Source organism: Solea senegalensis, linkage group LG2 (assembly GCF_019176455.1).
Source record: "Solea senegalensis isolate Sse05_10M linkage group LG2, IFAPA_SoseM_1, whole genome shotgun sequence".
Lineage (NCBI taxonomy): Eukaryota > Metazoa > Chordata > Actinopteri > Pleuronectiformes > Soleidae > Solea > Solea senegalensis.
This window is the reverse complement of record NC_058022.1, coordinates 25,902,005-25,915,709: the sequence shown is the minus strand read 5'-3', so window position 1 is coordinate 25,915,709 and position 13,705 is coordinate 25,902,005. Positions and strand designations below refer to the sequence as shown.

The 13,705-nt window shown below is 40.9% G+C and overlaps 2 protein-coding genes across 2 annotated transcripts; both read left to right on the top strand.

Annotated features, from left to right (window-relative positions):
* The first annotated feature begins 2,856 nt into the window (after positions 1–2,856).
* On the top strand, positions 2,857–8,487 carry LOC122765110 (kelch-like protein 41b). Its single transcript, XM_044019206.1, has 6 exons — positions 2,857–4,095; positions 5,158–5,315; positions 5,968–6,075; positions 7,005–7,190; positions 7,843–7,989; positions 8,081–8,487. Exons 1-6 carry the CDS (start codon positions 2,971–2,973, stop codon positions 8,190–8,192), a joined length of 1,836 nt encoding a protein of 611 aa, XP_043875141.1. The 5' UTR covers positions 2,857–2,970; the 3' UTR covers positions 8,193–8,487.
* A 50-nt stretch (positions 8,488–8,537) lies between these two features.
* Positions 8,538–13,402, top strand: LOC122765112 (2-oxoglutarate receptor 1-like). Its single transcript, XM_044019208.1, has 4 exons — positions 8,538–8,638; positions 10,799–11,080; positions 11,422–11,488; positions 12,048–13,402. The coding sequence occupies exon 4, from the start codon at positions 12,057–12,059 to the stop codon at positions 13,080–13,082; it is 1,026 nt and encodes a 341-aa protein (XP_043875143.1). The 5' UTR covers positions 8,538–8,638; positions 10,799–11,080; positions 11,422–11,488; positions 12,048–12,056; the 3' UTR covers positions 13,083–13,402.
* Positions 13,403–13,705: the final 303 nt, after the last annotated feature.

Sequence of the window (13,705 nt, the reverse complement as noted above, 5' to 3'; positions counted from 1 at the left end):
AGTAATGACGGCTCTGTTCAGTTCATGCAAATGATTTTCATCTGATTTTCACCTGGGATTTTCCTACTGTGAACTGTCGCTGCCACGCAGCACACATTTAGTGTTTCTACTTCTAATGTGCATATTTATTTTGTTCATTTCTGTGTGGGGGTGGTGGGATCACATTAGGCTGACACCATCATCACAAACTCTCATCAGGTTTGAAAACAAATGTACCGTATGTACACTAATGGCGTTTTTCCTCCAGCTCTACTCACCTCGCCTCGTCACGCCACGGTTTTAAGTAGTGTTTCCACTAGCATAAATTCAGTTCTTCATTATGTGAGAGCCCGCACACACCAGCTACAGCTCTGATCTACACTACAAGCTCTTTTATGGTGCTTTGAGGGACTTATGGTGTGGGAGGCTGTGTTGTGGCTGACCTATTAGCTCTAATAAACAAGACAGCGTGTGTGAGTGTGTGTGCGTGCGCAAGCCCTGAGTTCATCTTGTCAATATAGTGCAGTTACCCGTGAGTCACTGTGTTTGCTGTCACAGCAGAGGAATACATTTTTGTCATTTTCTTTTGTGTCCTAATTTGGGTTGCTAATAGAAGATTTCCAGTCCCTTTATTAGGTCTACATGTTCAGGTGCTTCTTAGTTGCTAATGCACATGCATAATGGATATTTTTTTTACAATAAGTGTTTGACTTATGACTGCAGATCATTTAAATGCATTTGTGTTACTGTTTTTTTAATGAAGCCTGCTTAAATGTGATTGTGTCAAATGGAAACAGCCCTAAACTGTTGCCGGAGATTACAAACACTCAAACTTTTAAGTGAAAGCAGACAGCTGACGCTCATTTTAAAAACAAAGATCAAGTTTTACAAGATACATAATTACAATGCAAGTTCCTCTTTTAATTAGTGAAACCTATCTATCTTGTCAATTAGTGGTCAAATTAGTTATTACGGTAATTATTTAAGGCTGTGATAAGTTGTTTTTTTAATGCAGTCAAAATAAAATATCAATTACACAAATTCTAAAAAAATAAATGAATACAAGATGGGCCCTGTGATGGACTGGTGACCTGTCCGGGCTGTATCCCGCCTTTCACCCTGTGTCAAGTGGGATTGACTCCAGCCACCCATGACCCACATGTGGGGGTTAAGAAGGCAGACAATAAATGAATGAAATACAAGCTGTAACCCACTATTCCAGTAAATAGGCTACAGAATACATGTGTTGAATTTGCATAAATTGTCTGAGGTGGCTTTAGTGGCTTTTTTGACACAGAACCCATTTTCCTCTTTTGCTTAAATTGCATGGTAGACACTCCTAGACAAATGTCGTGGTCTGATCTATCTTTAGTGCTGCCCACGGGAGAAATGTTACCCAACTCCACACACTCCTCACACTTTATCAGGCCAACCACAGCAGTGAGACGTAACAATATAAGCTCCCATTGATCCAGAAACATCAATGAAGGCCTTCTCTAAATGCTAGATTTCAGATTTTGTAGTAAAACACGTAGCTGTGTACAAACTGACTACATTAATCCTTAAGAAGAAGGAAAATGCAGTGAAAAACAGTTTCAGGCTGAAATGATCAATTTAAATTAAATGCAAAGTGTTTGATTGTCGAGTAACACACGCACACATACACACACATCAAGCAGCAGAACAACAATCCATCCAGCAGGGGAAAGGCAGACAATGTTGATTGGTGTGTATGCGTGCGTGTGCGTGTGCATGCGTGTGTGTCACCTGTTCTGCACACAGCTGCCTGCCTCAAACTTTGCTGCTCCATTTTTAGTGTTGTGACACGTAACACTCAATTGTTAGAAATAAAAAGAAAGTAAAGTTTGAAAACACAAATTTGTCAAGGACTATTTACTGAAATCCAAAAAACAATTAAAGGTCCAGTGTGTAAGAATTAATGTGAGAGGAGTCCCCCACTCACTCCTCCCTTTCCCAACCGCATTAAGGGACTATGGTGTCATGACAATTTTTGCAATGCAAAAATGGTGGAAACTTCTAAAATAAATAAATAAAAGCTTTATTCTAAGGCTACACAATGTTACCCTCATGTGGAGGATAAAGTGGTAGAAGACAGATGGATGAAAGCAGAGCTATAAAGCTTTGTGCCCATATACTTGTCATTACGGTAGCCCTCAGGACTTCCGCAGAGTGACAATCCAATCACAGACAAGTGCGTCACAGCTTCTCAGAGCCATATTCCTAAACGGTTGAATAACTGAATAACTGCCAGATATCAAAAGTGAAAGTTATCTTGGAAAAAGGAGCAGAAAGGGGCTCACTCATTGAAAATGTTTTGACATTACTGTTACTACAGCCATAAAATCTATATAAATCCAGGCAGCCTGATTATCATGATGGTCATAAGAGGGTTAAGGTGATTATACTTAAATTTGGCCAATAAACCCTCTTAAATGTTACACACTTGGCCTTTAAAGTGGCTAGATGAGACTGTAAATAATTAAACAAAGAATGGAAAAAGGTGATGATTTAAAGGAAAGAGTTACACATATTATACTTGTGACTGTGACAGCGACCGCTCTAAATACCCTCCCAGTCATACGTTGAGTTTGTAGTGAGCTATTTGAGGGCTTTGACAGCATTGTCTCCGCTGTTAGCCTGCCACATGACACTCCAGGAGCTGAATCATGGTGGCATATCCCCCAGCAGCCAGTTGCTTCTTTCAGTCTGTGACAGCAGCTGCTCGAGCCGAGGCCTGTGCTGTGATTTTTGGTATAGTCAGATTCCACTGGAGTTGAAGCAGGCGGGGGGGCAGAGGGAGCTATATTTAGAGTGGGACAGGATTAAATTGCAGGGTCTTCACACTGGGAACCTTTTCTCTACTCTGCCTTTTCCAGCCAGGACCGACTGCCAAAAGGACCTGTGGCCATCACCTCCTTCCTCTCTCCACAGACCTCCTTGCTTGCGTGCCGTTTCCCCTCCTGATACACCATGGACCCCAATGCCATCAAGGAGGAGCTGCGCCTGTTTCAGAGTACCTTACTCCAGGATGGGCTAAAGGAGCTGCTGAAGGAGAACAAGTTTGTGGACTGCAACCTGAAGGTAGGGGACCGTAGCTTCCCCTGCCATCGATTGATCATGGCTGCCTGTAGTCCATACTTCAGGGATGTCTTTTTCACAGAAGATGGCAAGGAAGTGGAGAACACCCACGAGGTGGTCCTGGAGGATGTCAACCCTTCCATCCTCGACATGATCATCCAGTACCTGTATTCAGCCGAGATTGACCTCACCGATGACAATGTGCAGGATATAATTGCTGTGGCAAACCGGTTCCAGATCCCGTCTGTCTTCACGGTGTGTGTTAACTACCTTCAGAAGAAGATATCCCTGAGCAACTGCATGGCCATTTTCAGGATGGGCTTGGTGCTCAGCTGTCCCAGGCTCGCAGTGGCTGCACGCAATTACATCGCTGACCGCTTCGAGGCCCTCTACAAAGATGAGGAGTTCCTCAGACTGGCACCCCATGAACTGTTTGCCATTATTGGCGGAGACTCACTGAATGTGGAAAGGGAGGAGGTGGTATTTGAGGCCCTCATGGCTTGGGTCCGCCATGATAGAGATAAGCGCATCGAGGTCTTGAAGGACGCGTTCAATTGCATTCGCTTCCGACTTATGCCAGAGAAGTATTTCAAAGACAGAGTGGAGACGGATGACATCATCAAGGCTGACCCAGAGCTTCAGAAGACAATCCAGGTCATCAGAGATGCCTTCAAGGGGAAGCTTCCGGACAAACCCACGAAGAAGGAAGGGGAGCAGGGTGCCAACAAGGAAGGAGGTGAGGAGGAGGAGGAGGACGAGGACAGCCTTTTCCCTGGGTTCCTGAATGACAGCCGGCGACACGGCATGTACACACGTGACTTCATCTTCATGATCAACGACACAGCCGCGGTGGCGTATGATGTCGTCGAGAACGAGTGTTTCCTGGCAGCCATGTCCGAGCAGGTGCCACGTAACCACGTCAGCCTGGTGTCGGAGAAGAACCAGCTCTTTATCATCGGTGGACTGTTTGTGGATGAGGAGAACAAGGACATGCCTCTGCAGTGTTACGTCTATTTGGTGAGCATGGCTGATCCACTTACGAAACATGAATTACATTGAGTGGAGAAGTTGTCTCTGCACTTACTGCTTCAATGAGAAGGAGAGTTACTTTTGAAATGTTTCTCATATTTTTTATTTATAAATGTCTTCTCTCCTCACTAAATCGATATGATAATGCTCCACAAGGTCTATTACTAAGAACACTATCTATATATATATCTAAATATATATATAGTATCACCAGCAAACCTGGAAAGGATGTGAGGTGAGGGATATTCAGCTACGACATGCAACTTCCCCAATAAATGTTGCTAAATATTACCCACAGTCTACACCTGTTGTATGTGCTATTCTTATAAAATGTGACTTGACTGACTGGACCCTTTACAACTTCACAAAATGTCAATTATTATTCCAGTTAGAATAACCACGCTCCTAACCTTGTCGTCGGAGCAAATGAAAGGCCCTAAATCTCCTAAAAACCTTTGTTAACTATCTGTTGGTCAAATAAAAGCTGAATCAGCTGGAGGGAGTGCTGGTGTAACTGCCAGGTGTCATGCATGACAGCCATTTTGACAACTGATGTATCTAAGTTGTGTTCACCAAGCGGGAGACATTGTCACTGGGAGAAATTCCCAATATGTCTGACTCAGTCACACAAGCTGATTTATCGTCTTAATTAAAGATTCCGGTTGGCAGGATTTTAATTAAACCTCACTCCCTGCCAAACTGGTACTTGCAGCTTGAATGCTGAACTAAGCAAATCACCTCAAGGCTTTTATTGTAATCAACAGACACAAGTGGTATCACTCAGAAAAGTGTACAATGTAGATTACATGAAAATTAGCTGCTAGTGTTTTTCCCCCACATTGCCGTCGAGGTCTAAGTGAAATAGATACTAAAGGAGGTGGACGAGGTCTTGAGTACTTTAGTATTTTACAGCCTAATCAATATGTTGATACCATACAGGACTATGATTCATTTCCTTCTTTATGAGGCGATAAAGACAAAGAGCTAATGGGCACTAAGAGGGTGCCTTCCACACTCTTTAATGTACTGTATTATTATTTTTCTCCACAGTTGGATCCACTCTCTTCTGACTGGGTTGCGCTGCCGCCCATGCCTTCTCCAAGATGCCTTTTCAACATGGGAGAGAGTGAGAACCTGCTGTTTGCCGTGGCTGGAAAAGACCTCCAGACCAACGAGTCGCTGGATTCTGTCATGTGCTATGATGTCGAGTTAGTGTCATCGTTGGCTTTTACATATGTCTGTTGTTAGGAGATCATTTGCTATACTATATACATATAATACTATATGTGCTGTTTTGATGTGATCTTAACCTTCTAATTTGCTGTGGTTGTTGTTCAGTGCTTAGAAAGATGTTTAATTCTTCAGCTTAATTTTGTATATTTATATTACACAGACACTATATACATACAGAGTATATTTATAATTATAGTATAGTTACAGTTAGTGTTAATGTAAGAGTTATAGAACATATTATGATATTTGACCGGCACCATGTCACTTTATGCAACCAGAAATTCACAAGTTCTTATTGGACAATACCAGCTGTCAATCAGCTCTCCTACTTGCTGAGTGTTTTGGATTGAAGGTCCACTGTGTTAGAATAACTGACATCTTTTGATGAGATCGCAAGTTGTTCCAAACTGAACTCAGCCGCTGAACCCTCCCTCTCCAAAGCATGTCATTAAACTACAGTGGCCTTCATATGCCAGACAAGATGCCATTCTTTTCTCTTTCAGTAACATACCTATGGGTAGTACATTATATTCAGTTTTCTGCCTATTAAACCATCTTAATGTTCTGCACTGGACACAGCGTGAGAGAGTCCTTTCAAAATCAGCCTCTAAATGTTTCTGTCTACAGGAAAATGAGGTGGAGTGAGACCAAAAAGCTTCCTCTGAAGATCCACGGTCACGCTGTCGTGTCCCACAAAGGACTGGTCTACTGCATTGGAGGAAAGACCGATGACAAGTGAGTGAATGAGTCTGTTTGTGAGTGTATGTGAGAAGTACCAGACAGTGCTCTGCAGCTGTTTGTCGTCCATCATGTTGCCAGGCTGCATGTATAGACAACCATTACACTACTGCAGTCCAGGATGGTCTCATGTGTTCCGACAGTGGAAAATATAACACGTCATGTGCAGTTACATTAAGAATATGGGGTCTACTCTTTTTTCTCCACTTGATCATAGTGCATTGTTGCCTTCAGGATGTGAAAAGACAAGATGTGCTTCACCTGCAATAGATTTAATTCAATTTAAAACACATGAAAGCCTCAATAAGAGTGTCTATTTCAAGTAGACAGCATGCAATCGATCACCATGAAACGATAATGAAATGAAACAATGAATAACGAAACAAATAAATCCAAAATGATACAATAGGGAAAGAGGTGTTTATGCATATACAGTATGTCTCTGTGTCCATAAATAGATTCAATGCATGACATCACAATTCCAGCCAGTAAAATAAAGCAAGCTTAGGTAAAATTCAAGTTTTTATTTTTCGATTTTTGCTTTAAATATTTTATGTACAAATAATATGATTTGTGTAATATGGGAAAGGCCCAAATACATGCGCAAACATTAGAAGACACAACAAAACAATATTATTGCATCACATCATCAGTGTTGTGTCCAGATGAGTGGTTTTGGACCATTTACAGTTCATATACTGTAGTTCATCAATAATTAGATTATTTGCATACCTTTGTATCATGGTTTTACACAACTGATTTTATATTTGCGTATTGGCTGTCTTTTTAGCTGTTAATCAATGGAGAAAATATCATATATAATATATTGGAAACTTGTGGACATGTGGATGAAGAAAAACCTTCTGCAATCCATACTTTACAGTAAATGAATGTCACGTTTCACAACCTGATCTCTGTTTCCGCAGCAAAGCCCTCAACAAGGTGTTTGCGTACAATCACAAACAGTCTGAGTGGAGAGAGTTGGCAGCCATGAAGACGCCCAGAGCCATGTTCGGAGCCATCATCCACAACGGCAAGATCGTGGTGGCAGGTGGAGTCAACGAGGAGGGTCTTACTGCCACATGTGAAGCCTACAACTTTACCACAGCCAAGTATGATTCTGTTTTTAGTAGGGTTAACGGTGTGACACATTTTATATGACGGCATTTAGGAAAACAGGCCATTTTGAACAATTCTGAATATATAAATACTTGCTATTAAATAAGAATAATGAAGTCAGATTTAATGACATTAAAATAAGTTGAAGCGCTCATTTGTTATTCATTGATTCAGCGTTACACTGTCCACGTGTGTGATGTGCCTTTTTAAGCAAACAAAAGGCTTATTTAGTAGTAAGAATGGTTTCACATTTTCCAGCATTTGTTGTAACAAAAAAAACATCTGTTTATTTTCAAAAGACAAAACTACTACAAAATCTCAATAAATCAAGAGTGTGTAGGCGGAAGCTTCAGCTTATTTACAATGACCTTTCTTATCTTAGGTAACAACAACAGAAAATAAATAACGTATTGCATTGACTGGTTAATTAAATTATTCTTAGAAAGTTCATTTTAAGTGTTCAGATAATGATTATTTATTTACTCAGTATAACTCTGGACGCCGCCTTCCACATTAGGTGTCTCCGTCATCTTAACATCGAATAAAAGGCTACATTTCAGTGAATACACCACGGTAGAAAAGCGACGGACAGTCAAAGCTCCATCTCACAGTTGACCTTTCTCCTATGATGCCATATCTCCTCAGGTGGGAGCCTTTCACCGATTTTCCTCAGGAGAGAAGCTCTGTGAACCTGTTGAGCTCCGGCGGCTCCCTGTACGCTGTGGGCGGCTTTGCCATGGTTCAGATGGAGAACAAGGAGGTGGCTCCCACAGAAGTCACCGATGTCTGGCTGTAAGTCGCCTCAACGTATGGCACTGAGCTGTGTGTTTTCCTCCATCTTGCTTTTGTCATGACATGTGACTCTCGTCTGTCTTCACTGTAGGTATGAGGAGGATAAGAAGCAGTGGAGTGGGATGCTGAGGGAGATGCGTTACGCTGCCGGGGCTTCCTGTGTGTCCATGCGCCTCAATGCTGCCAGGATGCCCAAGCTGTAAACACCCTCTTTCTCTTCTTCTCTTTCTCCTTATCTTTTTATTTCTCTCTTCCCTCCACTCCTCTTCAGCAAGCTGCCTCGGAGGCATTCGCTTATTTCTATCAAGTTGATCTTTCACGTTCATTTTTCTCTGACCCCGGACAATATTTATCTGCAACATAAACACTCACCTGTTCAGAGACTGCAACAGCAACACAACAAATAAGCCACAATTTAGATTGATCTACAGTATAAAACTCTGTTCACATACTTTCTAGCTCTTCTTTTGTAAAATAAACATTTGTAAACCTCTTCAACTTCTTTTACTGTCATGATTTCGTCTGATCTTTTCACCACGTCGAAGGGAAACTGGGGGAAGAGTCAATATACACTCTCTATTTGTAGATTCTTTCTACTTTTAGGTAAACAAGGAAGTGGAACTGGGTTAATAGCAGCTGAGGGCTTGAGGTAAGTCACACTGAGTTTATAGCATTTATAAATGTTTTGGTTTGCAGTTTGCACCTGTTGAAATACAAGGATGTGCAAATGCATTCACTCAATATTAATCCGTAAAATGAACAAGTAGAGAAATAAGCTACTTTATAATGTTCAATCTCTAGTGCTTTCAGTGAGTGGAAATATAAATGGAGTTGAATTTAGAATTTTTGTGATGTTTTTATACCTCCTGCTGGAAATTTGGATGTAGACTCGGTAAAATACAGAAATAGGTGAAACATACGGTTAAATGGAGACAGTTTATGGCAGCAAAGATGAATGGAAGAAGCTGAAGTGACAGAATATGATTTGTTTTATGAGCGCTATAGAGACAAAATGTGCAACATCTGTTCATTTTGAGGCATTTGTTGTTTCATTCTGAAACTAACATTCTTCTGTTGTTGCAGATATGTTTAATTCCTGTCATTATTCCAAGTTCAGCAGCTTGATTAGCTCCTTATGTGTGTTCTATTACTTGCACCTGCAATATTTAGTCTTCCCTCATCAATCAGTCCCTGTCAGTTTGGTCATCACATTCCAGTATTTGTTTCGTTATTTTTCTTTGTTTTTCTGCGGCCTTGTCATTTTCGTACCATGACTGTTGCTTTCAAAATGTGCTTTGTTAGTCAACAAGATGTATTCAAACAAAAGGTTCAAAGCAAAACGACATGAGCACATCTTAAACACGTGGAAGCAGGATGTGTGTATTGATCGTGAAGGTTTCTATCTTTTCACATTATTTTCACTGAACACAAAGCAGAATACTTTTTTTTTTAGCATCTTCCAACTCGTAGTTTTGTTGCATAGTTTCCTATTCTTTTGAGGACATTTTGGCTGGTCATCACAACTTTGTCTTGTGGAGGGTTAAGACTAATTGGTTTAGGGTTAAAATTGGGTTCAGGTTAAACCATATAAAGGTTAGGTGTTGATGCCCTGTTTAGACTGCAGCCCAAATCAGATTTGCAAGCATATCCGATCAAAATCTGATCTTCCTGACCAACTGTTCACACTATATATTGCAGGGGATCAGTTGATCTCCGTGTCTGTGCCTTTCTGTCTCAAATGGTTATGCAGAGTTGCGGCAGAAACCTTCCTCTGATTTTTAAACTATTGTCATATAACATTTTGTTACTACCTGAGCTACCGAAACCACCTCCATATGTGGTGTGAATCAGCTTTGGAAAAATCGGATATTATCTGTTTTTTAGAGCGTCCAGACCGCCAAAAAAACAAAACGATCTTGACATAGTTAAAATAGCTTTAGTTGTGATAATTAATAAAGTTATGTCAAAATCAAGCATCAGATAAATACAAATGGCTCAGAGTGTAGCTGGCAGAGAACATACAGTATGACATGCATTGTGTGAGGATATGGACTCAAACCTGTGTCTCGTCTCATCATCACCAGCTTATCTGATTGTTCTGCCAGTCAATTGCTCTGTTGCTACATGGTGGTAACATGCAAATCCTCAAGCGATGTTCAAAAGTTCATACTTCTTTCTTGTGCTGACCTACTGTACTGTGCTTCTATACCAGTGGCATGCCACATATCAAGCCTGACTAGAATAAACAGTGACCTACAAATTCCCTGTCTCTGTGTCCAACTTTGGGTTTTTAAATCTGAAAACGGTCTCGCTTTTTTTGATATACAGTATTTATGACGTCTTGACCCTGTATAAAACTTCAGGTCAGCTCTGGTCAATCCACATCTCCACATGTGTTGCTTCCCCTAAACTCTGGATTACTGTCTCATCTCACATTAGGACTTCCTTTACCACCAATGCTTTAAATGATATTTTGTTATTCACTGTTTTAAATTAGTTATTTGTACTTTTTTAAAAAAAAAGTGGTCTTATTTTGCTTTCGTAAACCATGTTCGCTCAACTGTTGATTTCAATATACTATAATTTGATTCGATTCAACTTGCTTTATTCACAGCTTTATCCACGTTTAGTATTGATTAACACTTACCTGACAGACATTTTCTTGGAATCTTAATACTTCCTCATTCCCTGTATCTGAAACCAAAATCTCTCTGTGCCAACACAATGTAGTTTATTTTTCTGAACTGAATTTGTCAAAACTTTATTAAACAAATTAAACTTGATTCTCTCTCTCTCTTTTCTTTGCAAGTACAACTGAAATCTGATCCGAGTAAATAAAAGAGACCCCTGCACTTTATCAGCGCAAGCATTACACCAGGAAGTAAAGAGAAACAAGGCTGAAGGTAAGTCAAATAAATGTGGGCGTTCAAACAGAAATATGCTGGAGTTTCCCTCCTTAGAGGTGTGGAAAACTGGATGTAGAGATGAGCGACGCGCGTAGGAGGAGCAACAGAGGAATGGTTGTGAAAACAAGATGAGATAAGACAGTGAAGGTTTGGAGCGAGCGCTGATGAAGACTCTCTAACTAGAAGTGAGTAAAAAAACAATTTTTCTCATTTCTTTTATAAGTCAGTTTCTCTGTGCACACCTTTTAACACTTATCTGATCACATCCAATAGGCTTTGAACAATGTATCTATTGCAAAGATAATCAATTATAAATTCAGTAAATGTGTAAATGACACCTCACACATCTCCTTTCATCCACACTGAGAAGAGTACTGATAGCGTTACAAGACGCATCACAGTCAGGATGCTGTAGGTGCTGTCATATCCTGAGAGGCTCTAAGAAACCAGAGTGTTGACAAGGAGAGGGAAAAAAAATTGTTTGTTTCTTTCCCACTGAGTTTTCTTGATTATTTGTGTCTTTCAGTCTGCTCTCGCCTCTTCCAATTCCTTCCTTTCTTTGGCAGTAGTTTCCTCTGACAGTGATATGAGAGGTGAGGGGAAAATTTAATGATGTTTTGCCTAAAAGTGTTGATTTGTCCACCAAGATAAAATTCAGATTTCATTCATGAAAACATTAAAGATGGAAAAAAAGATATATTATTTGTCAAGTAGAGTCCACAGCGATTCACCATCCTATTCTGCAGCTTCCCTCGGCTCCATGGAGTCTGAGCGTTTTTCAGATGTATTTATTTTTTTAAAAACAATTCATCTTTTATGGCCCAAAAGATTAATTGTTTAGTAAAATCTTGTCGCCTGAAAATACTATTTGTGTAGAACAGTGAAACATTTAGAAGGCCAAAAGCCAGAGAGTGTATGTTTAAACACTGGTGGAGACCAAAACATGGGTTAAAAGGAGAGACAGGTGTCAACCCCACTCCAAATGAATGCTGATTGTGTTTGTTGCATGTGTAAACTAGCATTATCACATAATCATGTAATACAGATTTTAAGTTAAGCACCAAAACTGTTAAATATATCAGTTTTTTTTTCCATTTTTTCCTTTATCTTTGACATTTTTGACAGTCTGTATTTATTCTTTGCACTCAACAGGTTTCAGTGATGTCCAGCAGCATGCTCTACTATGGAGAGGTTCACAACTGCACTACAGTGGATCAATTGTTGAAACGCTATTTCCTGCCCATCGCCTACTCAATCATCTTCATTGTGGGTCTGGTGGGAAATATCCTTTCCATCTGCGTGTACGTGACAAAGCTGCGTCCCTGGAAAAGCAGCAGCATCATCATGGTCAACCTCGCGGTCACCGACCTCCTCTACGTCCTCAGCCTGCCCTTCCTGGTTCACTACTACAGCAACGCAGACGCGTGGGTGCTCGGCGACTTCATGTGCCGCTTTGTCCGCTTCGGGTTTCACTTCAACCTGTACGGCAGCATCCTCTTTCTGACGTGTCACGCAGCTTTCCGTTACGTGGTGGTGGCGTACCCGTGGAGGTCAGCTCAGGTGCAGCAGAAGCTTTGGGGTATAATAGCGTGTGTGGCTGTTTGGACAATTGCTGCCGCTGAAATCACGCCCATGTTGACAATGATATCTTTGACAGAAAAAAACAACAACACCTACTGCTTGGACTTTGCGAGCACCATAGCTTACAACTTTGAGGATACTGTCGATGTGCGTTGGTATAGCTGGCTGCTAACTGCAGTCGGATTCCTACTGCCCCTAGTGGTGGTGTTCATGTGTTACATTGGTATCGTGAAAAAGCTGGCAGACGGGCCGTACACCACCACTTCCAAACGGATGCGAGCGCGTCGAGTGACTGTACTAATCCTGGTGGTGTTTGTTGTGTGCTTTCTGCCGTACCACATGCTGCGCGCTCTGCGAATAGAAACTCGAATGATGCAGGCGGCGCCATGCATGGTGGAGCGAATTGTCCATGCTGTATATATAATCTCTAGGCCTCTGGCTGGTTTCAACACGTTTTTTAACCTGGCTCTGTACACTCTCTCAGGTGACAAGTTCAGGGGTGCGTTCGTCACCATTTTTTATCGGAAATGTTGGCTGAGCAAGGCCACATCCCTGTTTCAGTTGGCCATTATCAGTAAAGAACCCAGTGACACGCCCACTATATGAGCCCACTGTAGTGATTAAATGTATTGGACCTTTGTGTATATTTTATATTATAACTGTAAAGTTTGCATGACAAATTAGATCCACGCTATGTCTCTGGCTGGAAATCTTGTGGCTGTATGTCATGGAGTCTTTTGTTTGCCAACACGTTATGGTCATAAAAGGAAGTTTGCATTTTTCAGTTGTGGTATTTCCTCTAAGGAATGACGTACGATGCAGCAAATAAGCTCTTTGGTTTGAATACAACACAATGTAAATAACTCTGAGGCTGTGATATTTTTAAAAAATTAAACTGTACTTGTGTTGTTTACTAAATGTCTGCCACACCACACAAGTTCTTGGTGATATTTACTTCTCCTATAACCCCACCATGGGTTGGTTGGGATGGTTTAGTGTTGGGTGGTGTTGGGTCCTGAAATCTTTTAATTAGTTACTTTTTTTTAAAACATTCTGATTGGCTTATGATTGAATGTAACAGAGGATTCTCTCACCCTTCCCTTTCCTTGATGTGGAAACTGTTAAAATGCACACTCTGGCTGGTTTGTGTGTTCGTAATGCCGCAGATACAGGGCGTCAAAGAAAAAAGTACATATAAAAGGCTTAATATAAGGCTTTGCAAAGCTAAC